At 43.7% G+C, this 26,716-nt stretch overlaps 1 protein-coding gene across 16 annotated transcripts in view; it reads left to right on the top strand.

Annotated features, from left to right (window-relative positions):
• The window catches only part of ctbp1 (C-terminal binding protein 1), a 365,789-nt gene that overhangs the window by 276,281 nt on the left and 62,792 nt on the right, over positions 1-26,716 (top strand). The window contains exon 1 of one of the 16 annotated variants that reach the window (XM_068029481.1): positions 19,896-20,070. The exons of 14 other annotated variants lie outside the window; for them this stretch is intronic. In XM_068029481.1, coding sequence (XP_067885582.1) covers positions 20,031-20,070 — 40 coding nt within the window. In that variant the 5' untranslated portion in view covers positions 19,896-20,030. Of the gene's footprint in view, positions 1-19,895; positions 20,071-26,716 lie in introns of those variants that run through there. One more of the 16 variants, XM_068029457.1, reaches the window with a different exon arrangement.

Raw genomic sequence — 26,716 nt, 5'->3', positions numbered from 1 at the left:
GGGGGAGAATCCTTGGTTGAGGAAAAAAGAAGAAATTTCTGAAGCGCTAGAATGAAAGGTTGCATCGTCTGAACAAATGTATGAGAGAAATTGAGAATGGAATCGAGTCTTTATAGGAAGCAGGGTGTGAGGAAATGTAGTCAAGGTAGTTGTGGGGGTCAATGGACTTATATCGAATATAGATTGATACCTATCCCTAGAAATGGAGACAGAAAATTCAAGGAAGGGAAGGGAAGAGTCGGAGATGGACAATGTGAAGGTGAGATAAGGGTGGAAATTAGAAGCAAAGCTGATGAAGCGTGCAATTCAGAATGAGAGCAGGAAACTGCACTGAACAGGTCATCAATGTATTGGAAAAAGAGATGAGGGAGGGGGCTTGAGTAGGACTGGAACAAGGAACGTTCCACATATGCCACAAAAAGGCAGTTATATCTAGGACCTATGCAAGTACCCATAACAACACCTTTTATTTGGAGGAAGTGAGCGAAGTTAAAGGAGAAGTTGTTCAATGTGAGAGCAGGTTCAGCCAGGCAGAGGAAGGGGGTGGTGGATGGGGACTGGTTGGTCTTCCATTCATGGAAGAAGCAAAGAGTTCTCAGGCCGTCCTGGTGGGTGATGGAGGTGTAGAGGGATTGGATGTCCATAGTGAAAAGGGTTCAGTTAGAACCAGGAAACTGGAAACTGTTAAAGTGACGAAGGGGATCGGAAAAGTCACAGATGCGATTCATGTTTCTCTTTTTTTTCCCTTTTGTTGCTTTCGGATGGCAGCTATTCTGGCATTCGCACTTCTAGACGCATGTTTTGTTTCTTCACTTGTCCCATTACCACTCCCTTTGGCGTTGCACCATGCACCCTTTTCTCATTTCATCTCTACTGCTCACCACCCTATCACAAACCTTCCTTTTTGTTCTTCTTCCTACCATCCTCCCTTTCACTTGCTCAAAGCCTAATAAATTTCTAACTTTTCCCAGTTCTGATGAAAGCTCTCAGACCTGAAACGTTAAGTCAGTTTCTCTCTCCACAGATGCTGCCAGACCTGTTGAGTATTTCCCACATTTCCTGGTTTTATTTCCGATTTCCAGCACTTGCAATATTTCGTGTTACTGCAATGGATTTACAATGTACTATTAAGCTATGATAAACAAAAAAATCTCTCTAGATTAAAAAAATTCTGTGCTGTTATCCCTTTTTCATTGTTTGTATTTTCATTTTATCTTGAACTACTTTTTAATTACTTAGTATACCCAATTCAACAATCATAAAACATATTCTTTAACTTTCCTAAATTTATAACCTTTTACTTTTTTTGCTGCTTTCACTGTTCATTAGAGTAGATCAAATGGTAAAGAACTGAAATGGTTGTGCAACCAGGTGGATGTACTTTTCTGTGACTTGGAGGAAAGGTTTGTACTTGGATGAGTGAACTCTTTAGACTTCTGGCAGGAAAGCACTGATTTTTATCCCTTTTCCCTAATGTCCCATGCTGAGATGTATCTTTAGAAACCTTTTCTGGTCCTCTTACCCACCCCCACCAAACTCTCCATAATCCCATTCGTGGTTTGCTCCCATTGACTTAGCTCTTTTTTTGGCATGCTTCTGGGGCCAGTGTCTGTGCAATTTCCTCGTGTAACCAATGCCTTAGCATTTCTCTACATCTGTTTTTGTCCCTCAGTGACCTGCCTAAAGAAAACAGCAATTGGGTCACAGCAAAGCAAAAGAAAAGAAAAAGATAGAGGAAACAAGTTAATAGGAAAGAAGAAAGACTTTCTTATAGTGTCTCACAGAAATGTCCCACTGCATTTTATATACAATATGAACTGTAGTCATGTAGAAAAATAAGACAACCATTTTCCATGTAGTAAGATCCTATGAACAGCAATGAGGTAAATGACCAGTTAATCTATTTTTGGTGAGAAAAATGTTGGCCAGAACTTATCGCTCATTTTCATATAACGCCATGGGATCTGGCTAACATTATTTTGTTGTGCTAGACATCATTCATTCAATAGGTTAACAGAGTGCTGATCTGGTCACCATACTGGTGTTGGCTCACACCCCTACTAGACCTTGCTTGCTAATTTTGCCGTGCAGACTTTCTGTAAGTGTCTTGGGGTTGTCGTCTCATTTTCATGTGTCCCAACCCTGATCCAGAACACCAGCATGCCTGATGAGTTCAGGGATGGGCTGCCTAAAACTCAGCTGTTATTACTTTTATAAATCTGCGAATAGAGAACAACTTTATGTTAGTTGAGAACATGAGATTTTAAAGAACAAGAAAGGGCTGTTAGGTCACCAAGTCCATCTCCCTTTCATTTGCTACATTATTTTTGCTTCAGCATCTTAATATATGATATATATCAGACAATATGTCAGGAATACTGAGGCATAGCACAGATGTGTTTTTTTCTATTATCTGTTACTTTATATTTATTACCTCCAGAATGTGGTGAAATGACTACAGTAATATCTTTTTTACCATTATGGATTGATATTTCATTTCTTTAATATTTTTCTATTTGGCAAAGTAAAAATATATTTTCCTCATTTAGGCTGAATAAATTCTCACGCCCTTTCTAAAATCCTATTCCAGTCCTATTTATATGTAGATTGTACCTGGCTGTAACTAGATGTTCAGCCTCCTGGTAGTAACTATAACAGGATTCTAGACTGTTGAGTTCTCTATTGGACTTGTTTATTTTATCTTGCCCTCATTAGTATATTCGTGTAGGGGATCTTAAACAAACTTCGAACTGCCACAGAGATTTCCTTAGCTTAATTATATTGCATTTGTAGCCATTTCTGCGGTGCCCATTTACAATGCTTTCATTGATCTCACCAAAGCCTTTGACCTCGTCAGCAGACGTGGTCTCTTCAGACGACTAGAAAAGATTGGATGTCCACCAAAGCTACTAAGTATCATCACCTCATTCCATGACAATATGAAAGGCACAATTCAACATGGTGGCTCCTCATCAGAGCCCTTTCCTATCCTGAGTGGTGTGAAACAGGGCTGTGTTCTCGCACCCACACTTTTTGGGATTTTCTTCTCCCTGCTGCTTTCACATGCGTTCAAATCCTCTGAAGAAGGAATTTTCCTCCACACAAGATCAGGGGGCAGGTTGTTCAACCTTGCCCGTCTAAGAGCGAAGTCCAAAGTACGGAAAGTCCTCATCAGAGAACTCCTCTTTGCTGACGATGCTGCTTTAACATCTCACACTGAAGAATGCCTGCAGAGTCTCATCGACAGGTTTGCGTCTGCCTGCAATGAATTTGGCCTAACCATCAGCCTCAAGAAAACGAACATCATGGGGCAGGATGTCAGAAATGCTCCATCCATCAATATTGGCGACCACGCTCTGGAAGTGGTTCAAGAGTTCACCTACCTAGGCTCAACTATCACCAGTAACCTGTCTCTAGATGCAGAAATCAACAAGCGCATGGGTAAGGCTTCCACTGCTATGTTCAGACTGGCCAAGAGAGTGTGGGAAAATGGCGCACTGACACGGAACACAAAAGTCCGAGTGTATCAGGCCTGTGTCCTCAGTACCTTGCTCTACGGCAGCGAGGCCTGGACAACGTATGCCAGCCAAGAGCGACGTCTCAATTCATTCCATCTTCGCTGCCTTCGGAGAATACTTGGCATCAGGTGGCAGGACTATATCTCCAACACAGAAGTCCTTGAAGCGGCCAACATCCCCAGCTTATACACACTACTGAGTCAGCGGCGCTTGAGATGGCTTGGCCATGTGAGCCGCATGGAAGATGGCAGGATCCCCAAAGACACATTGTACAGCGAGCTCGCCACTGGTATCAGACCCACCGGCCGTCCATGTCTCCGTTATAAAGACGTCTGCAAACGCGACATGAAATCGTGTGACATTGATCACATGTCGTGGGAGTCAGTTGCCAGCATTCGCCAGAGCTGGCGGGCAGCCATAAAGACAGGGCTAAATTGTGGCGAGTCGAAGAGACTTAGTAGTTGGCAGGAAAAAAGACAGAGGCGCAAGGGGAGAGCCAACTGTCCAACAGCCCCAACAAACAAATTTCTCTGCAGCACCTGTGGAAGAGCCTGTTACTCCAGAATTGGCCTTTATAGCCACTCCAGGCGCTGCTTCACAAACCACTGACCACCTCCAGGCGCGTATCCATTGTCTCTCGAGATAAGGAGGCCCAAAAGAATTTACAATAAGGCATTGATGCAATGCAAAGGTTTGTATTGAAATTCTGTATTAGAGTGTCACAGTTCTGCATGTACAGACTCAGAATCCCATGAGGTCTCACGGCATCAGATCCAACAAATCCCTCGCATTACCATTTACCATCAAGCCAGGGGACCAACCCTGGTTCAAAAAGGAGTGTAGGAGAGTATGCCAGGAGCAGCACCAGGCATACCTAAAAATGAGGTGCTGACTTGGTGAAACTACAATGCAGGACTACTTGCATGCTAAACAGTGGAAGCAGCATGCAATAAAGCTAAGTGATCCAGCGGATCAGATCAAAGCTCTGCAGTCCTGCCACATCCAGTGTGAATGGTGGTGGACAACTAATCAACTAACTGGGATGTTTGTGGAACTTCCTCCTCCCATCCTCAATGAGAGGGGAGTCAGCACATGAGTGCAAAAGACAAGGCTGAAACATTTGCACCCATCTTCAGCCAGAAGTGCTGAGTGGATGATCCATCTCGGCCTCCTCCTGAGTTCACTAGCATCACAGATGCCAGTCTTAGCCAATTCAGTTCACTCCAGGTGATAACCAGAAAGAGCTGAAGGCACTGGATACTGCAAAGGCTGTGGGGCCCGACGATAACCCAGCTGTAGTCCTGAAGACTTGTGCTTTGTACTCCAGAACAAGTCACACCCCTAGCCAAGCTGTTCCAATATAGCTACAATTATGGCTTCTACCCGACAATGTGGAAAGTTGCCCAGGTATGATAGGACACATCCAACCCGGCTAATTACTGCCACATCAGTCTCTTCTCAATCATCAGCAAAGTGATGGAAGTTGTGGTTGTCAGTGCTATCAAGCCGCAGTTACTCATTAAGAATCTGCTCACCGATGTTCAGTTTGGGTTTCGCCAGGGCCATTCTGCTCCAAATCTCATTACAGCCTTGATCCAAACATGGACAAAAGAGCTGAACTCAAGAGGTGAGGTGAGAGTGACTGCCTTTGACATCAAGGTAGCATTTGACTGAGTATGGCATCAAGGAGTCCTAGCAAAACTGGAGTCAATGGGAATCAGGGGGAAAACTCTCCACTGGTTGGAGTCATACCTAGCACAAAGGAAGATGGTTGTGGTTGTTGGAGGCAAAACATCTCAGCTCCAGGATATTACGGAGTTCCTCAGGTTAGTGTCCTAGGCCCAACCATCTTCAGCTGTTTCATCAGTGACCTTCCCTCCATCATAAAGTTAGGAGTGGGGATGTTTGCTGATTATTGCACGGTGTTCAATACCATTCCCAACTCTTCAGATACTGAAGCAGACTGTGCCCACATGCAGCAAGTCCTGGATAACATTCAGGCTTGGACTGATAAGTGGCAAGTGACATTCACACCAGACAGGTGCGAGGAAATGACCATCTCCAACAAGAGAGAATCTAACTATCTCTCCTTGACTTGCAGCAACATTACCATCGCTGAAACCCCACTATCAGCATCTTAGGCGTGACTATTGAATAGAAACTTAACTGGACCAGCCATATAAATACTGTGGCTACAAGAGCAGGTCAGAGGCTGGGAATTCTGTGGCGGGTAAATCATCTCCTGACTCTCCAAAGCACAAATGAGGATTGTGATGGAATCACAATTGTGATCCACTTGCCTGGATGAGTGCAGCTCCAACAACACTGAAGAAGCTCGACACCATCCAAGACACAGCAGCCTGCTTGATTGGCACCCCATTCACCATCTTAAACATTCACCCCCTCCTCCTCCGGTACACAGTGGCAGCAGTGTGTATCATCTACAAGATGCACTGCAGCAACTCACCAAGCCTCCTTTGACAGCTCCTTCCAAACCCATGACCTCTACCACCTCGAAGGACATGGGCAGCGGACGCATGAGAACACCACCGCCCATGTGGAAGTTCCCCTCCAAGTCACACACCATCCTGACTTGAAACTATATCGCCGTTGCATGAAATTCCTGGAGCTCCCTCCCTAACAGCACTGTGGGTATACCAACACCACATGAACTGCAGGGGTTCAAGAAGGCAGCTCACCACCACCGTATCAAGGGCAGTTGGGGATGGGCAATAAATGCTGGCCTTGTCAACAATGCCCACATCCCAAGAACGAATTAAAAAATATGATGTGCTCACTCATTTTAAGTTGTGATATTCATTTCAGTTTACTGGTATAGATCTGATACTGTCAGATATACAGTTGTAGACTCCAGTTGTGTATGCGGCAAATATTTATAGTGTTACAGTATCAAGCTCTTTGGCCCAACTGGTCCATGCTGGTATTTATGCCCCAGAAAAGCCTCCTCCCACTTTATTTCATCTCAATCCAGCATTTTTCTTTCCCTTTCTCCCTCGTGTTTATCTGGCATCCGCTTAAATGCATGAACATTATTCGCCTGAACCACTCCATGTGTAGCATGGTTTATTTATTTCTGATTTTATTTGGAGATACAGCACTGAAACAGGCCCTTCGGCCCACTGAGCCTGTGCCAACCAACAACCACCCATTTATATTAATCCTACATTAATCCCATATTCCCTACCACATCCCCACCACCTACCTACACTAGGGGCAATTTACAATGGCCAATTTACCTAACAACTTGCAAGTCTTTGGCTGTGGGAGGAAACCGGAGCACCCGGCGGAAACCCACGCGGTCACAGGGAGAACTTGCGAACTCCGCACAGGCAGTACCCAGAACTGAACCTGGGTCGCTGGAGCTGTGAGGCTGCGGTGCTAACCACTGCGCCGCTCTCAGCAGTCTCTTGAGTAACAACATTTTGTCCTGAATTCCCTATTGAATTTACTAGTGACTATCTTATGGACCCTTACATCCTATCAAACCCCTTCATAATTTTAAAGATCTCTTATTGGATCCATCAACAATAGCTGAACTGAATTTTTTTTTTAACCGAAATACAGATTGAGAACCCGTATTATTTCTGCACAATTGGGTTGTGAAGACCACCAGTTACTGGAGGTAACTTGGTGTAAACAAAAAATTGTTAATATTTGAGCTTTTTTCCCAAATACTTGTTCTCGTGTTCACAACCAGCCAAGTCCCTTATGAACCATCACCTGCATCTTTATTCACACCGTGTACAAGCTTAACAATGATCCCCTTATTGCAGTAAACCGCTAATGGAGAAGGCATGGGATACTGACCATATTCTTCCATTAACTTTGAAGGGAATGCCAACTAAAACTATTGGTCAAATGTATGAACTGGTGACTCATAATATGCAGAAGCAGTCACTCAAGATATCAAAGGCCCCAGGACATCAAATCTACAGAACACTGCACTATTTTGAATAAGAGAACAAGAAAAGACTGTCTAAAAATCCTTGCTGTTCTTATGAATATGTTCCTGAAGACATCGGGGTAGATTCTCCACCCCAGATGTAAAACTAGTGTGGTAGATCAGCTGTCTGTTCTAGCAACCACCTGATTTTGATTTCTATTGAAAATTAGACAGTTTCTATAACAGTCGGCCGACGTGCCATGCTAACTTATTTGTACTCGGGTGGCAAGTTGAAAATTTGCCCATAGTCTCTGATGGTAAGTGACCATGGAAAGGTTCCCTCTGGAGGTTCTGTTGGTGCACATGGCCATGAGATGAATAAAAAACTGAAGACCGTTAAAAACTCTGTAGGCTATAAAGTGTCTTTTCCTTTGGAGATTAAAACATTTTTCAACAACCACATGCTCAATATATCATTCCATGGTGTGTTTACTGACCTTTTTCCTTGGCCATCAGTTTGTCTGCTGCACCCTTTTTTATGGTCCGCCTGACCTGACCAAGATTTTGATCCACGTACTTCTCCCATCCCACCCATGCCTACAAGCCCCCCCAACCCCATAGAGAAGCATCTCCTCTATAACCTGCCCCCAGAATTTTATCCTTTCAAATTCCCATTAAGCGTCGTCCTATCAATCCCCTCCTCTGTTATAATCCAGAAAGCGAGGTGGTGAAGGATAGAACTGGAGCCAATCTTTACACATTTTTATAAGCTTTTGTTTACAGATACACATTACAAACATACACCTCCTAACCCAGCAATCACCATTTCAGTCTGTTCCTATTTATTGGAGCACAAATGAATCCTCAGTTAATACCCACCACCTGCATACGATTAAATACAACTGAAATACAACTAACACTTTAAGAATCTGCAGGGGTTGAACTGATAGCTCCAGAAATAATCTTCCTTCCACAGTTGGATAATTTTAGTCTGGGGTCTGATACTTTGTGTGTAGGTCTTTTTCTTCGGTTCTTGCTACAAACCTCTCCACTACCGCCTTGTAGCATTTTGACCCCCTGTTCTTCCCCATGACATGAGCAACATTGAAACATAAGAACTAGGAGCAGGAATGGGCAATTCAGCCCGTCGAGACTGCTCCACCATTCAATACGATCTTGGCTGATCTCATCTCAGCCGCAACTCCACTTTCCTGCCCGTTCTCCATAACCCTTCAACCCTTTAGTAATTAAAAATCTGTCTATCTCCTCCTTTAAATTTACTCAATGTCCCGGCATCCATCGCACTCTGGGGTAGTGAATTCCATAGACTCACAACCCTGAGAGAAGTAATTTCTCCTCATCTCTGTTTTAAATCTGCTACCCCTTATCCTAAAACTATGACCTCTTGTTCTAGATTGCCCCACCAGAGGAAACATCCTCTCAATGTCTACTTTGTCGATCCCCTTAATCATCTTTTATACCTCAATTAGATCTCCTCTCATTCTTCTAAACTCTGGAGAGTAAAGGCCTAAACTGCTCAATCTCTCTTCATAAGTCAAACCCCTCATCTCTAGAATCAATCTAGTGAACCTCCTCTGAACTCCAAAGCAACCAAAACTGTACACAATACTCCAGGTGCGGTCTCACTAATGCCTTGTACAGTTGCAGCAACACTTCCCTACTTTTATACTTTATTCCTTTAGCAATAAGTTCGATTTGCCTTCCTTATTACCTGCGGCACCTGCATACTAGTTTTCTGCGATTCATGCACGAGGACACCCAGATCCCTCTGCACCGAAGCACTCTGAAGTTTCTCTCCAATACAGTCTGCATCCCCCGCATACAAAGGGGCAACTATTCTTCCCTTACAGCCCCCTCTAATTTTAGAGGGAAGTAGGCCCAGGAACATCTTTTTCATTCCTTTGTGCAGTCTCATAGTCTGACTTTGATCAGTAACCTATATGTCCCTCTCCAACGTAACCGAGCAGTATTTTAATCCTCTTGCTTCCCACTGAGCACCACTACATGCCTCCATCCTCTCTCTGCTGAGCAGAGAACCCGTGTTATGTCCAATCCCTTGCTGCAGAGCTGCTTTTTCGCCTTTGGAACACATCAATACCCACTTTGCTAAATTACATCCCGTATTTCCCCCAGCCCACATTGGAGCATTATGACCCCTTTTCCCCAGCCCAGCAGCCCGTTTAACTTTTCCCATGCCACATGACCATCTTTTCAACCTTATCTACCCCTGCACCCAAGTAGGTGAATCATCTCTGACCGGCTGCCCCTGTTCTCCACTGAGCATCAAAACAGGGAAGCTCCCCCATTCCTTCTCATCCTGTACTTTTTTTTTTCCCCTATCCCCATTTCCTCCTCTCTTTCCTCCTTATCTATTTCCTCCCAACCCCCCCAATCCACATCCCGTCTTCTCTTTTCTCTTTCTTAGATCCTCGCTCTCCCCATCCTTTCTGGCTCCTTGCCCCCACCAGTCCAGTTACTCCCTCCATCATTTAACCTTGCTTGGCTGAATACTGCACTTCTTCTTGATTCGCCACGCACATTGTTCTGGTAGATTAATGAGCTTAAAATAAAGGGAATCACATTGCCACTAGTTTGGAAACCTCCCCCAGATTTTTGTATGTGTCCAGGCACAAGCATAGAGTCATTGCAGCACAGAAAGAGGCCATCCGTCCCATCAAGTCCATGCCAGCTCTCCCTACAGCAAACCAGTTAGTTCCTTTCCCCCATTCTATCCCCATAGCCTTGCAGGTTTATTTCCCATGCGCCTATCCAAACTCCATTTGAAATCATTAATTGTCTCCATTTCCACCTTCCTCTTAGCCAACGAGTTCCAGGTCATTACCACTTGCTGCATAAAAGAGTTTGTCCTCGCATCTCTTGCCACAAACCTTAATTTGTGTCCCTAATCCTTGTACCATCATCCAATTGGAACAGCTTTTCTTTGTCTACCCTTTCTAAACCTGTCATAATCTTGTACGCCTCTATCAAATCTCCCCTTAATCTCCTTTGCTCCAAGGAGAACAGCCCCAGCTTCTCCAACTTAACCTTGTAGGTAAAATCCATCATCCCTGGAACCATCCTGGTAAATCTCCTTTGCATCCTCTCAAGGGCCCTCATATCCTTCCTGAAGTGTGATTACCAGAACTGGACGCAATACTCCAGTTGTGGCCTAACCTGAGCTTCATAATGGTTCAGCATAACTTCCCTGCTTTTGTACTCAGTGCCTCTATTTATGAAGCCCAAGATCCCATATGCTTTGTTAACTACTCTCAATATATCATGCCACCTTCAAAGATCGATGCACATGCACTCCCAGGTCCCTCTGTCCCTGCACACTGTTTAGAACTGAACCATTAAGTCTGTATTGCCTCCCCCTATCCCTTGTGCCAAATTGCTCACCTCTCACTTCTCCATTAAATTCCGTCTGCCCATTCTGCTAGCGTATCTGTGTTGTTGCAGTTGATTGCTAGCATCCTCACTGCCTGCCACTCCTCCAAGTTTGGTATTATCGGCAAATTTTGAAATTTTACTCTGTATTTCAATATCCAAGTTTTATATATATATTTTATGTGTTTGTGGGATGTGGGCGTCACTGGGCCAGCATTTGTTGCCCATCCCTAATTGCCTTTGACAACTGAGTGGCTTGCTAGGCCATTTCAGAGGGCAGTTAAGAGTCAACCACATTACTGTGGGTCTGGAGTCACATAAATACCAGACCAGGTAAGGACAGCAGATTCCTTTCCCTAAAGGACGTTAGTGAACCAGATAGGTTTTACAACAATCGACAATGGTTTCATGGCCACCATTAAACACGCTTTTTAATTCCAGATTTTTTTTTTATTAATTGAATTCAGATTTCACCATCTGTTGTGGTGGGATATGAACCCATGTACCAGAGCATTAGCTCTTTTTTTTGCATTTTTTTTTTTTGCATTCCTTTTTACATTTTTTACAATCTTTTTTTGCATTTATTTCATTTCATCTTAGTTTGTTCAGTTTGCTTACCCACTGTTTTTTTCAGGTTGTTTTTCTTCAGGTTTGCACTTGCTGCTGTTCAATATTCAGTATATTCACACCCAATCTGTACTAATGCTTTGTCTTTCAACACACCATTAACATATTGTTTGCCTTTGCTCCGTGACCTTTTGGTCAGCTATGTGGCCTGGTCCAATCTGCACCTTCTCCTTTGTTATCTCTTGCCCAACCCCCACCTCACTTGTTTATAATCTGTGACTTTTCTAATATTTGTCAGTTCCGAAGAAGGGTCACTGACCCGAAACGTTAACTCTGCTTCTCTTTCCACAGATGCTGCCAGACCTGTTGAGTGAATCCAGCATTTCTTGTTTTTGTACCAGAGCATTAGTCTGGGCTCTGGATTAACTAGTCCAGTGATATTCCCATTACGCCACCGCCTCCCCAAAGTAGTACCGAGAAACTATTGAGAAGAAAAATCATCATGGTTTATATAGATCAAGAGGGCTGGCAAACAGCTTTCATTGATCCGAGCAATACTGAATCTCATAGAATGATACAGCACAAAGGAGGACATTCGGCCCATCATGCCTGTCATGTAACTTTTGCTAAAGTTTGCAGTTAAAGCACCTTAAACTTGAACCCTAAATTATTTTTTAAAATTCCATCCTGTATTTTGTGTGCATTAGTCTGACACTGCAGTGTGCCATATGCTTTAAAAGAAAATCTTTTGCTGCTATCAACAATTTTGGCAGCTATCCATGTACCTGAGCCAAATGTTTTTGCCATTTTTGGGAGATAGGAAGTGTATTCTAATGCCATGACACATTTTGACAGGATATTGCAAAGCAGAGAAGCTTTTCTTGTGGAAACAAATCCATCACTTCAATAAACATCAAATTACACGAAACCATTCCATTTGTGGAAGATCAATGAAAAGCTGTTTGCCAACCCTATTGATCTCTATAAACCATGATGATTTTTCTTATTAATAGTTTCTCAGTACTACTTTGATCCAAAGAGGAGAATAATTTCAAAGTGTTAATTGGATTGCTCTGCGTATGGGGAAGCTTTAACCTTTCTGGGTCATGGACGGCAACAGAGTTTTCAAAGAGTCACTTGTCAGTATTATGAGGTGCAAACTTTGCAGCTTTGAAATTGTTTTCTTCTATGCTATAAGTCACATCTGGTACTGAAATGAAATTTGGATCCAGATCCTTTCATATCTTTTTGCATCAACATGGAGGAGTATTCTGTAAAGATTTTCTATCCTGAGAATAGGACTGTTTCAGAAATTACTGTACCAGTTGTGGTTTAAAAATACAGCCTAATAGCTTTTTGACATTGTCTATTTTCTTCAGTTGTGCTTTCATATCACACCTATCATTTGTACATATACTGGTGAGTCAAGATTTTAGATAAATTACCATGTCTCCCCAACAATTGCAGTGCTTATTTTCCAATGAGTCGATATGTAAGCAATGAATTAATCAGGATTGTCCCAACATTTGATTTGGTGGGAGAACTAGGCTGGGCATAAAACTTAGCCTCTCATGATTCTTTTTGTTCCTCTCTTGCTAATTATTGTTTCTCTCACATTCATATTTTCTGTTGCTTTTCTCAGGCTAGCTTTACTTCTAGTTGCCATTGTTATCTCTTATTCCAGGCTCACAAGAACACAAAAAATAGGAGCAGGAATAGACCATATGGTCCATCAAGCCGGCTCTGCCATTCAGTACAATCATGGCTGATCTTGGGCTTCAGCTCCATTTTCCCGCCCATTTGCCGTACCTCTTGATTCCCTAAGAGACCAAAGATTTGTCTATCCCAGCCTAAATGTATTCAACGATGGAGCATCCACAACCCTCTGCGGTAGAAAATTCCAAAGATTCACAACCCTTGGAGTGAAGTAATTTTTCCTCATCTCAGTCGTAAATGATTGGCCCTTTATCTCGAGACTGTGCCCTTGTGTTTGAGATTCCCTGACCAGCAGAAATGATCTCTCATCATTTACCCTATCCAGCCCTTCAGAATCTTGTATGTTTCAATGAGATAGCCCCTCATTCTTCTAAACTCTAGAGCGTATAGGCCCAATTTGCTCAGCCTCTCATCATAGGACGACCCTCTCATCCCAGGGACCAATTTCTTGAATCTTCGCTGTACCGTCTCCAATGCAGGGATAATCTTTCTTAAATGTGGAGACTGAAACTGCACACAGTACTCCAGATGTGGTCTCACCAAAACATTGTACAATTATAGCAAGACTTCTTCATTCCTGTGCTCTAATCACCTTGCAATAAAGGCCAACCTGCCATTTGCCTTCCTTCTGTGGTCCTTGTACACGCACACCCAAGTCTCTTTGAACATTGACATTTACAAGTTTAGCACCTTTTAAAAATATTCTGCTTTTCTATTCTTACAACTTCATATTAACTGTTCATGATATTTGATTCTCATGATAGGGAGACTTTTTTTTTGTTTTGGCAGTGTGTGCAATCTGATCTTAAAAATGACCAAGAATTACAGCACAGAAACTGGCCACTCAGCCCATATTTATGCTCCTTACTAGCCTCCTCCAACCCATCTTCTCCTGTCCTTACCTAGCTTCCCCTTAAATACATCTGTTAATTGCCTCAAACACTTTTGTGATGGCAGGTTCCATGTTCTAACCACTCTCTGGCTAAAGAAGTTTCTCCTGAATTCCCTATTGGATTTATTAGTGACTATCTTATTTTATGGAACTTTCCACTCTTCCACATCCTTCTTCCCTTCCATTCTCTCTTTTTCTCTCATTGCCTATTTTCCATCACTTCTTTTGGCTGCTGTTACCCTTGGTGTATGTTATCCTGGCCCTGCTCCTCTTCCATTTTTCCTTCCTTAGGCCCCATTAATGGATCAGGCCCAGTCCCCTTTCCAGGACTCTGCGCAGGTAACTTAAATTGAGAGGAGACTTGAATGCTGCAGAATTGGAAGCTCATTTTTCATCTTTAAATTCATACCCCACCCGTGCAAGGCCTTTCCCACCCTCCCAATTATTGGCTGGCTTTTATGATCTTTGTGATACTTAACAGGTTTTCTTCCCTCTTGTCCTTGTCAGAGGCACAGAAAGTTCTATTTTTCTCTCTGCTTACTAGCATCAGTGTCTGGGAGAGAACCCCTCAATTTCAGAAGCCTCCCAGACAATCTGGGAGGATTGGTGATTCTCATGGGAGCCCAGTCAGGAGGGCATTCGTATCATTGTGTCTAGAGATGACCAAGACATTTGAGGGTTTCAGACGCAGCTGTATTATGTAGTAGTGGTGGATTAGAAGTAGGCAATCTTTGTAATGGGGAGTTTATGGGGTCAGAAGCTCTACTCGGGGTCAAATGTTATGGTTTAGCATGATGCAGTGGCTAAGGAGGGTGATGGTGTCAGTGACAAGAACACAGTCTTTGTGCCAAGGCCTGAAGACAGTGGTTTTGGTCTTACTATTGTTTAGCTGAAGGAAACCATAGTTCAGGTAAGATTCAAATAGCAGAAACGTTGGGGCGAGGATCAAGAGAGAGGTGCTAGAGAGCTGGATTTGGGTGTCTTCAATGTACTTGGGAAATTTGGCCACATGTCTGCAGATGATGTTGCCTGGGAGCAGCATGCGGAAGAAGATGAGAAGGGACGAAGGATAAATCCTTTGGTGGGCTCCGAAAGTGGTGTATGGGGGCGTGAAGATAAGCCTTTGCTGGAAATGCTGTGCCTAGCATTGGATAGGTAAAAGTAGAACCAAACAACGGAAGACCCCTGTAACCTGGATAATAGACTAGAGGTGATAAAAGCAAAATACTGCAGCTGCTGGAAATCTGACATAAAAACAAAAATTGCTGGCAATACTCAGCAGGTCTGGCAGCATCTGTGGAGAGAGAAGCAGAGTTAAGGTTTCAAATCACCTGAAATGTTAACTCTGTTTCTCTCTCTCCACAGATACTGTCAGACCTGCTGAGTATTGCCAGCACTTTTTTGTTATTAATAGACTAGAGGTGTTGGAGGAGGATGGCTGATCAACTACTTAGAAGGCATGAGCCATGGTGGGATAATGAACCATGGTCATAGTCATAGAGAATATTGCTTCTTGACTGGTTAGAGCCATTTCAGAAACCTGATTGGAGTGACTCAAACAGAGTTTGAGATGTTTATGGATCTTCCATGTAATGACACATTCAAGGTGAGGAAAGGGTGGTAGGAGATGGGCCGTAGTTAGTAAGAGTGAGGTGGGGGTGATTATGGTGGCTTGAAAAGGAGGGAGCCAATGCCAAAGGAGATGGAACCATTTATAATGCAAGCTTGCATGGAGCCAAGATAGGAAACTGATCATTGAGGGGTTTATTGGGGATGAGGGAGCAGAGGATATGTCTTGCATGAGATCAGTTTAGAGAGGGCATGAGGGCACGACAGGGTTGAGGCCTAGGGTTGGAAGGAGCATGATTGTTTTTGGCAAGGGGAAGTGGGCAGAAGCAGCAAATGCAGCTCTACAGATGGTCTTTGTCTTGATAACAAAGAGGTCAATGAGCTGCTTGCACATTGTTAGAAGTGAGGGTGCAGGGGAGAGGCAAGAGGAGTTTAAGAATGCAGTTGGTAACAGAAAAGAATCCACACGTTATTTTTTCTCTCCAAGACAATCTTAGAGTAGTTTTCACGGAAGAAATTGGGACCTAGTAGAGGCTGATGTGAGTGAGCCAGATCTGGCTTGCTAAGATGTGCCAGTTATGCTCAAGTTTGTGCCCTTTGAACATGAGGGAGTGACGATGGAGGCCTTACCAGCCAGGATTGGAGACAGTGAAAAGTTTTTTTTTTTTTGCTGGGGATGAGAACATTTAAGGTGGATATGAGGGAATAGTGGAACAAATTATCATCTAAATCAGACTTGGCAGACAGGACGAAGGTTTAACATCTCATTCAAAAGACCTCCAATAATGTAACATTCCCTCAGTGTGCATTGAGGTCCTGGAGTGGATTTGAACTCTCAATTTTAGATGGGTGTGTGCTTCTGAGCCAAGCTGAGTTAGGGATTGCTCTACAGGGAGCCGGCATGGACTCCATGGATTGAATAGCCTCCTTCTGTGCCATATATGACTCTGAGAGGGCGTTTACACTACAAGTGGGTTTTGCTTTGCACTGTGTCTACAGTTGTAGCATAAATGCAGTTTGAATCTGATGTTGGGTCCAGAGCTGATACTTGAATGAAGTGGAGTGAGACAGCCTAGAATAATACTGATTTGTAGAGTGTGAATGTACCACTAAAAGAATTAGAAAAGATGACCGACGGCATGGTTAAACGATAAAGTTATATAGTGCGTTTTAAAAGTAGGAAGAGAAGTAACAAGACAAAGAGACTGAAGTTACACCAAAGCTAAGAATCAAAATGCCTTAAGGTGGGGACTTTGGGGACTATGGGGTAGATGTTAACTGTATGGCAGTGTACAACGTGTGATAGAAAGTCAGCAGATCATTTTACATCTCCTGATTTTGATTTCCCTTGCTGTCAGAAGTATTGGTGGCGAGGACTGTCACCTCATGGTGGAGAGGCTGTGCAACATATTGCAGACCACAATGAGTCTTGACATCTGCTCTGCCCTGTACTGCAGGGCTTCTTCAGGGCAGTCCAGGCAGCGAAAGTGTAGTTTCAGTACCCCAGTGATCTGCTCCATCACATCTCATGTGACAGCATGGCTTTCATTGTATGCCTGCTGCGCACATGTGCCTGGTTGCATCAGCCATGTCGTCAGTGGATATCCATCCTTGGTTTGCCATGCAGCTGGTGCAGAATGAAGACATCGTGACCACTGTCAGGATATCAAGCATTAACCTGCATGATTCACTGCTTATGGTCACACACCAGCTGGATGTTGAGAAATTGGAATCTGTTTTGGTTCCGGTATCGGGCAGAGTCAACTTGCAGCACCCGCAAAGCGATGTGTGTACACTCAGTGGCACCCTGGACCATGAGGAAGCCTGCAATCCTAGTGAAGCCACATACTCACTCTGCCTGTTTGTCTGTTGAGAGCGAATATAATGTATTTAGCTCTCTTTGAATAGAGCGCCTCAGTGACCTCCCTTATGCAACAGTGAATGACAAACTGAGATGTTGCAAATATCTCCAGCTCCAGCCTTGAAGCACCCAGATACAATAAAGTTAATGGTCATCTTCACAGCCACTGACAATGTGGTCTTCGCCCTGCTCTGAGATTGTAGCTGTGGCTGCAGCAGGTGGCAGATTTCAGCGAGAACATCTTTACTGAAGCACAGACATTTTGCACATTGTTCCTTGCTGGGATTCAGGTAGGAGAATCGCTTACTGAACACCCTAGGTCGACATGGCTTCCTACTGAGAGCCCTTCTACTACTGCTCCAACCCAATTCCTCCTCCCTCAGTCAGTAGCGTGGTCTGCTCTGTGTGACCTCTGTTCATTCTCCACGTCATGCTGTATTCCAAGAGGGATGCCTAATAGTGCATCCATGTCTGGAAGCAACTGGTTTGTGCAGAAGCTTTGAAGTTGGCAAGAAGTCCTTCAACACCTGCCACACCACTCCCTGGAGACGTTTTCCATTTGGAACAACTACAGAAAAAAACAAACATTTGTAGAATCGTAGCAATAGCCAGAAGAAATCAAACAACTACTAACCTGTAAGTAGATGATGATCCCCTTAAATAGCATTGGTCCTCCCTGATGCTGATGAGTATTCAGTTGTGCAAGGTTAAGAGAAGGCGCTTGCTGAAGCATTTAGCTCCAAAATGGCACCGCTGGTGTCAAATCAGCATTTGCATCATGATCTACCTGCTCTGCATAATTCTGGCAGATGTTCATTGCGCGCACGTCCGGCACAATTTGCCCCACAAGCATCTGCCTGCAGACCGGATGCCATTTTGGAAGTCTTTAAGGTATTCATAGTGCCAAAAAAAGGGCGCTGATGAACCGAATTTATCATCTTTCCAGGAATTAACCCAATCACCATTTTAAAAGGAAAATTGGCAATGTTTTTACATACTTGGTTGCTGAGATCCTCAAAGCAGGACATAAAATGACATTTTCTAATTTATCATTACTGCAGTTTAATTTATGAATTGCTGAAAACAGAGACATGTTCTCGAAGCTTTTCATCCTGCACTCATCAGGACAATTACAAGAATAACCAATATAAGGGAAAACAACAACTTATACTGCATGAGAAGAGAGTGCTGATTGGTTGGCAAGTGAACTCTGGTAGAGGCATTGCCATGGAGAATGCACCAGTTTATGGTGACTGACAGATAACTGCCAAGCTTTGTTTGATATTTAAACCAGGCAACTTGACTCTGGTCAAGGCATTGCACTGAGGAATGAACCAGCCAATGGCTGTCATTTATTTTGTTCAGCTGAAACAGGGGCAATGTGTGTACATGTTCTTTCTGTCTGCAAAGAACAGGACCCTGAATATTAATATATGTAGCTTCCAGTGCACGCAAATGCGCCACACTGCGAGCCCTACTGACAAATTGATTGCCAAGGTAATTCTTAGCACACTGTGGATTAGGGGGTGAAAGGTTATCAGGGATAGGTGGTAATGTGGAGAAATCAGTTCAGCCATGAACTTATTGAATGGAGGAGCAGGCTCGAGGGGCCGAGTGGCCTACTCCTGCTCCTTGTTCATATGTTCTTATTTAGCAAATGTCCAATCGGGGAATTGCATCTAATGTTGGACACTGGCACAGGCTAGTTGGGTACGGCCTGTACCCCTGCCACTTCCATAACATCCAGCCCAATATCTCCTCCTGTGGCTCGGTGTCAATTTTGTTTTATAATGCTCCTGTGAAGTGCCCTGGGATGTTTTAATATGTTAAAGGTGCTATATAAATATAGGTTGTTATTGTTTAAATTAGTTTTGTGCCTATGCCCAGTCTAACTCCTTTGTGTGTGTGTACGCATGTCAGTGTTGAAAGAAAGAGCATTCTAGCGAGAATGGTTGATCCTTGCTTTGACCCCTATTCCTGCAGTTCTTGAACTCCTGAACTGCAGTCAGTCCATTTTTATTAGCGCTGCCTGAAATCAGCGGAGAACAGCTGGTGGTGTACTGTAAAAGGATGTGTCGCAAATAGGCTGCAGAAAAGCCGTGGAGAATTAATTGTATCGCTGTCGCTTTAAGTTGAACTGGCTGATTATACAAGGCTGAGCTGTTTGCTTAATGACACAGCAGACCTTTTACTGTGGGGAGGAAAAGAAAACCAATGTTAACAAAGTCTGTTGCCGGAATCCCAGCGGAAGTACCTACTTTGTATTGTCGAGATTCAGGCAGCTTCAAGTCAAGCCACCTTGCCAATATTAAGTCCGGGGCTGTGCAAAATGATTAGTGATAAAATGCACAGGCTGCGGGTTAATTATATACCATATGATATGTCCCTTCTGAACTCAGCTGAGAGTGCAGCACTGAGCTAGTCAGGTGACCTGGCCAGCCTATAAGCTCCAGCCCTGGGCCTCTCCCACTCTCTCAGTCAGCAGGACTTGGCTGTCTTTTACTTCTGGGAAAAGTGAAGTGGCCGCCATATGCCCAGTATTTTCATATCTCATGTGAGGTGTTCTCAGAGAATGGGGAAATAACGGCTGTGTAGATGGGGAGCTCGCATCTCCAGAGCAAAGGGCTACCTCTAGGTAATGATTCTTGGATTTTGTCTGTTGTAAATGACTTTAAATAAAGGTGTGCTGGCGAAATAATAAAATATACTGTATGTACAAGCAGCAAGCTCATTTCAACTTCCCCTCCCCTCCCCCCCGCCCCCCCCCCCCCCCTCCCCACCCCCCTGCATTTTGCAGGCTGCTATTGAAAGTGAGATTGTTCACAGAGGAGTTGTACAGATGGCCTCGTGTGTCCTCTTCAGTTGTACATGAGACACTTTATTTGTAGAAACAAATGGCAGCACTTTTTGTAGTTAATCATTTCGGTTGTTCTGTGCTGTAGCTGTTTGTTTTTACTTTTTAACAATGGGAGACTTTGTGAATTAATTAATCCTGAACTAGTTGTCCCTTTTTCTTCTTCTAGCTATTGAAATAAGTGAAAGCTAAGAACTAATTGCTTATCAAGAAAAAAAAAATGCCCCAGCAGAGTGAGTTGCTTTACTTTCACAGAAATTACATTTTTTTATTAAATACTTTTCCCTAATTTCCCCACCCGCCCAATTCTGCAGGTGGGGAAAACAAAGAAAACATCAGTTTTCTGTACTAAAACCTCACTGTCGTCAGCAATTCTGAAATTCATTGCGTGGGATTCTGTAACTGCATGTCTCTCGCAGTGCTGCAGATGGTCTTCAATGAATCTTCTGTGTGCAGCAAGCAAGGACAAGCCCAACACTTTTGTTTTAGAAAATCTTGATCTTTGGGCCGCGCATAACATCTGCAGAGGATTTTGTGCTGCTTTGAAAAATTAGTTCAGCCAAACAGTTTGCAGTTAGCTGTTTCAGCTTGCTTCTTTGTTTCAGGGACTAGGAGCTCAGGCTAATGGTGACTTTTTTCATAAAAGAATAATGTCCTACCTTATTAGGAAGATATAAAGCATTGCATTAGTAGTGTAAAAAGATGAGAGAGATTGTGCATGTCTAATTATTTCCTTTAAATAGCTTATTTAATTAATAAAAAAAAGAACTGTACCCGAGTGTAAACATGATTAATTGGCATTGCTTTAAGCTATTGGTATTTATCATTGAATGAATAACTCTTTCCAATTTTGATATTAATATTTAATTAGTACGCTTGGCATTTTCTAAAATTATTTTATCCCTTGTGTTGGCCCGCATTTATTGCAGCAGAAAACAAATTAAATCGGTGTCTCTTTGTCACCAGCTGATTGTTTCAGTGTTTTAAATTAGTTTTTAGTTGAATTTAAAGCCTACTCCTAGCTGTGAGTTCTGTTGTGGTACAGTTGCATTTTCCTCTATTGGGGCTAATGAGGATTATTTTGGAGCTTAATTTTGCACATTGCGGGAATCAGAAAGCTAACAGATTCCGAATATCTGAACGGAATTTTGTGCTTTCAGGCCAACTAAGTGAGATAGATACTGCTCTTTTAGTGAAAGAAAAGGACTGAGGAAAAAAAATAACAATATACACCAACAGAGATTTTATATTGCAATTTATATCATGGGCAGGAGAATGAACATTTTGAAAAGCTTGCACGCACCCTATAGATGACAAGTGAGAGTGTTATGGTCAGTAGGGTCAATTTAATAAATAAATCCCTGGATTTGGAAACTGATGCAAACTTAGTGTTCAGGGTGTAATCAGCTTTGTACCTGAAAAATAAATTATCACTATACTTAGCACTTCAGTTTTCTCACACCTAATTTGCATTGAAGCACAACGTTTGTTGAACTGGGACAGATGCAGTGTATTCTCCAAACCTTTAATGGTTTGAAACTGCCATGTGTGATGCTGATCCATGCGCAGTTCTTTTTTTAACCAGTCAAGAGTGCTCATGAGAGTGCAGACATTGACTAAGCATACATTTGTAACAAAAAAATGCAGTGCTGTCATGAAATGGCATGAATTCTATCCTATGCTGACAAAAATTGTGTGCTGAATGGTGCAAGCTGTCCTTTAGATATATGTTCCAGTTATGAGTACTTTCAGCAAAAATAAGGATCAAATATGCGTCCAGATGACATGTTTATATATTTATTTAAACACTTTTTTTTAGGATTCTGGTGGCTGAGATGTTGCCTACAGACGAAAAAGTTGAAAGCTCAAGTGGGCTGCTCTTAACTTGCCAGTCAGGTTCCTGCACAGAATCTTACGGCTGAAGATTTCCCCTCTGTTCGGTGTAACCTAATTGTCTTGCTGCTATTGATCTAGAATTTTTGGTTGAAACTAGCACACAATGAGATCTCTCACCCCACACCCCCACACAACCATGTGGAGAAGGGGAGTTCTATCCAGTGAAGTAGGGTGTAAGAGCCTATTCATCCCTTAACTGCTGCTGCTGAGAACACATCAGCGTTTACCACAGCCATTGAGAAATCTACAACTCATTATTTAGCATTTTCCTGGCTGGAAGGGAAATAGTGTTATTGGAGTGAAAGAGGGAAAATGTAAGGGTTTATCCCCAACCTGAAAATCTGTGATAACTAGTATTGCTGCATCATTTCTATATTATTGTAAGTCCCCAAAGAGTTCCAAATTTAATTTAATTTGGTGATTCACAGGTTCAACCCAAACCTATTTACTTCTTGCAACAATTTCAAGCCAGGAAGTGGGCCAGCAGCAAGTTAATGAGGAGCGATGGCTACCATCACTGTGGCCTCATACTTCCCACTGAAAACCTGCTGAGTTTAGAAATCTCTCACCAACCCCTCAAATTTTGTTTTGCATAAATAGGAAATTGTTGTGCAGGAACCTAGTGAGTCAGCGATCTCTACAATGTAGACTCTTGGGCTTATTTGCAAACTGACACACACCTTTTGGGATGACTTTCCATGGCAATACTCCTGTTCATCTGCTGTCATTTTGGCAGCAGAGCCTCGGAAACTGCAAAGAAGCAGGTTTCCGCCATTTAATACATTTACTGAATTGAGTTTCGTAGCATGCCATGAAGTGACATGAATGCACAGCCTGTGTGTTCCTAGTGCAGCATCATCGGTAAGCTGCTACACACAACCCTCTAACTCTGTCCTAATCAGTGTTTTGTACAAATCCATCACTACCTCTTTACTCTTGGATTTTATGCCCCTACTTATAAAATCCAAAATGTCTTTTTTTTTATGGCTTGAACTATTTCACTCACTTTCTGTATATTACTTAGTTAAACACTAGGGGCAGGATTTTGAGGTGAGTAGCCGATATGGCTCCTTAAGGGCCACTTAAGGCCAATTAAAGGAGGCTGAGTGGGATCCTCCAGTCAGCCTCCAGGTTCCCGCAGGCAGTGGGGACCAGATTAGGTGCTTAGAGGGGGCAGACTGGGGTGGTAGTGGGGTGGGGGACAGTGCTCCAGGTAGGCCTCGAGGCCCTCCCTGCCTGCCTGGGTGCTGCAGCAGCCGCCCTGTAAAGGGGACCCGCACCCCCACCCTCGCAAAAGCCATTTTAATTTAATCTTTAAAAAAAGATGGAGAGAGGGCATCTCCATTTTGAAGTACCCTCGCCCTTGCTACCTGCCATCACAGCTTGCTGCTCCCTTTCCCTCTGATTGGCCTTCCAGCTTTGAGAGCCCACCTAAGGATGGTGAGCCTGCCCTCTGGCCATTTATTGCCGCCCCCAAGGAAACTGTTTCAGATGCAGCGTGGGTTTCTGACCCACATTTCAGCCTGATGGCAGGGTTCAGAAATCTGCAAGGGGAAATCCTACCTTGGGTAGAGACCCACATCCATATTCTTTAGCATCTTTCAATTGAATGTTTACTGCTATTCTTTTTCTTTCCAGAGTATTATTCCATACCAGTATCCACACAAAGTTGCAACAGCCAAATGTTTGCCCATTCTGTTAATCTGTCTGTTAATATGGCCACGTGGTGTGACATGGGTGGTTTCCCACTGTTCGACTCCTCACTTGACTGCAGCAACTGTATTTGTGTTAGAGTTTATCCCCTTGGTGTTTTATTTCTCAAATAAACAGAGTGACAGGTTTTCTTGTAGGTTTTAAAACAGGAAGTCAATTGTTTATTGACCAGTATGTCTTATCCCAAAATTGTTGCAACTACATCCACTCAGGCATGCACAGGTACACACAAGAAGAGACAGTTAGAGAAGGGAAAAAGTAAGGTGGTTTTCAGTGGCGGTGAGGGGAAGATTAAGATAAACCTGTTGAATTCTCTTGAGAATCAAGTTCCAGATGGATGCAGGCCTGAGATGATTGTAGATTTCTCTCTTGATTGAAGGTTCTATTGAAGATGATGGGTTACTTCTAGCTCTCACTGCTGCATACTGTAGATGTTGGGATTTTTTCTGCTTCCTGGCTTGGCTGGAACTCAGGCTGTTACAAGTAGCTTCACCTTCTGGTCAGTCTCTCTCTCTGGCTGTCTTTTTGAAGGTAAAATGGTGTTACTTCTCACCTCCTTGCTGGAGACATTCTCCTGTCTTCCCCAATGGCCCAGGATGTGGCTACTTCACACCTCCTTTGTTTCAGAAGAAGACATTCAATGCTGGAATGTTCTTAGGATAGGTGTAAAATGGATTTCATTAACACCTTTTGTCTTTGAAGATTTGTCCTTTGTCAGGCTGCCTGAATACACAAAAGGTAAATCCCCTTTTGTTTGGCAATTTTGGACCATTGTCTTTAAAAATGAACCTTTATTTTTAAAAGTGAACAATGTCCATTTTTTATAACTGTTCAGAGTTAGTTCATGATTGTTGTATCATTGCACTTGCAGTGTGCATGACAGTATTTCTTTACCTGTGGCGGACGGACAGCAAGCGCTCCAAGAACACTGCCAGGTAAAATCTGGCAGCCTTCTTGCCATCTCGGGGGTGGGCCCTCCTGATCGGCCACCCTGTGCCCCATGGAGGGCTGCCCCCAACGCACAACACTTGCCCCCTAAACGGACCTATCTTGCCTTGTCGGGGCCTTGCTGATTTGTCCCCAATGGCTGCTCCTGGTGATGCTGCTGGAACTAAGAGATGCTAGCCCACTGATTGGCTAGCAGTTCCACTAGGCGGGACTTCCTGCCTCAAGGAGGTGGAAGTCCCGCCCAAGGCCAATTAAGGGCCTGGGGAGCGAAAACTCGCGGCATGGCTCCCCAGGCCCGGTGGAGGCAGGCTCGCCGCCGACTTTTTGGCCGGTCCACGGGTCTCCCGCCCAATGTTAAATTCAGACCCCAGTTATCGATGTAAATTTGAACAGTAGTGATCAGAACCTTGGGGTCCTGCAGTCAGCACTCCGCTTACCCTTTCACCAATTTGTTTTCTACACCCAAGTTTTATCTTGGGCCTCGCCCAACTCTTTAGTACGGCTGGTCTGTGTTGCAAATGTGACTTGTAGATTAGAATTCTGCTTGATTGCTCACAGGAGCTGCCAAAACAATTCATTGGGCTTTATCTTAGGTGAACTTGCAATATGATTGGTTATCTTCCTCAGGAAATTGAGCAGGAACACCATTTTAAATACAGCTTTGAAGGCCATGGCAGTCTGCTCTGGTTTCATATGAGTAGGTTGGCATCTATTGGAATGACTTGCACATAAGACAGCCCTCCGTCACTTTCATCAGCCAAGCAGTACCATAAAAGTCATCTTCATGCACTAGTGTATTCAGCAATAACATTGGCCTGGATTTTTTGGAGGTGGTGGGGCTCACAACGCTGGACCAAAAAGGCTGGGGGAGCCCAGCCTCAGCCTTTTTGCGCCCCCCCGTCCCCCCGGCACTATCCTCTGTTGTCGGAAGTGAAGTTTCCGGCGACGGGATTTCCATCCCTTTAAAGGCAGGGATCCTGCCTCCAAGAACTGCCAGCCAATCACATGGCTGGAAGCTTAGCAGTTTTGTCAGGGCGATGGGGGGGTGGTGGTCAGTGCCAGTTCTGCAGAAGCCTTGGATCCTGGCCCAACACTGGAACACTGGACCTTGGGTAAGTGAGGCGGGGTTGCTGGGGCTAGGCCGGAAGGCCCCAGTATTGGGGGATGGTTGTGAAGTCCAGGGGGAAGGGTGGTCCTGGGAGATGCATTGTTCCCCGGCAGGGGTCCCCCATGGGCCAAAGATTGCCCACGGAGGAGGCCGCCCCCCCACCTCCACAAGCCCATGGTGAGGGTGCCTCGTTTTACAAGGCGTCCTCCCCGAGTGGTGGAGGTGAAAACACCTTCTCGCTGCTGGTCATTGATAGGCCATTTAAGGGCCTCAAGTGGCCTCTGGGTGGGAAGGCTGTCGGCGGCCTATCCTGCCCCAGGAAAATCGCTTGGCGATAGTTAGGCGACGGGCCCTCTGTGCGCCTGGTGCCCTGGCACCTGTCATTTTTCTAAGGGGGCCTATAAAATCCAGCCCATTGAGTGCTAAGTGGGGTCCAGTACAGCATTAAAGATTTGAAAAAAATTGAGGTAGACAGTAGGCCAATAAGATTTTATTAAATCTATCTTGCTTTTGACACCAGCAGTAATAATCACTCTAATTGAAAGGACAGGGTCTTTTCACCGCTGTTTCAAACTTAACATGTGGAAATCTCTGCTAATTTTGCATGCCTTTAGTAAGAATAATGGATCAATAGAAAATGAGTTAATATTATCGCAAACCTCTTTTATACCTAAATTGCTATGAAATTTTAGATTATTGAAAACATCTGGCATATTCATGATATATTGTGACGTTTTATGAGAATGAAAATCGTATCAATCT

Source organism: Heterodontus francisci, chromosome 1 (assembly GCF_036365525.1).
Source record: "Heterodontus francisci isolate sHetFra1 chromosome 1, sHetFra1.hap1, whole genome shotgun sequence".
Classification (NCBI taxonomy): Eukaryota; Metazoa; Chordata; class Chondrichthyes; order Heterodontiformes; family Heterodontidae; genus Heterodontus; species Heterodontus francisci.
The sequence above is the reverse complement of the archived record's forward strand: the minus strand, read 5'-3'. Positions and strand labels throughout refer to the sequence as shown.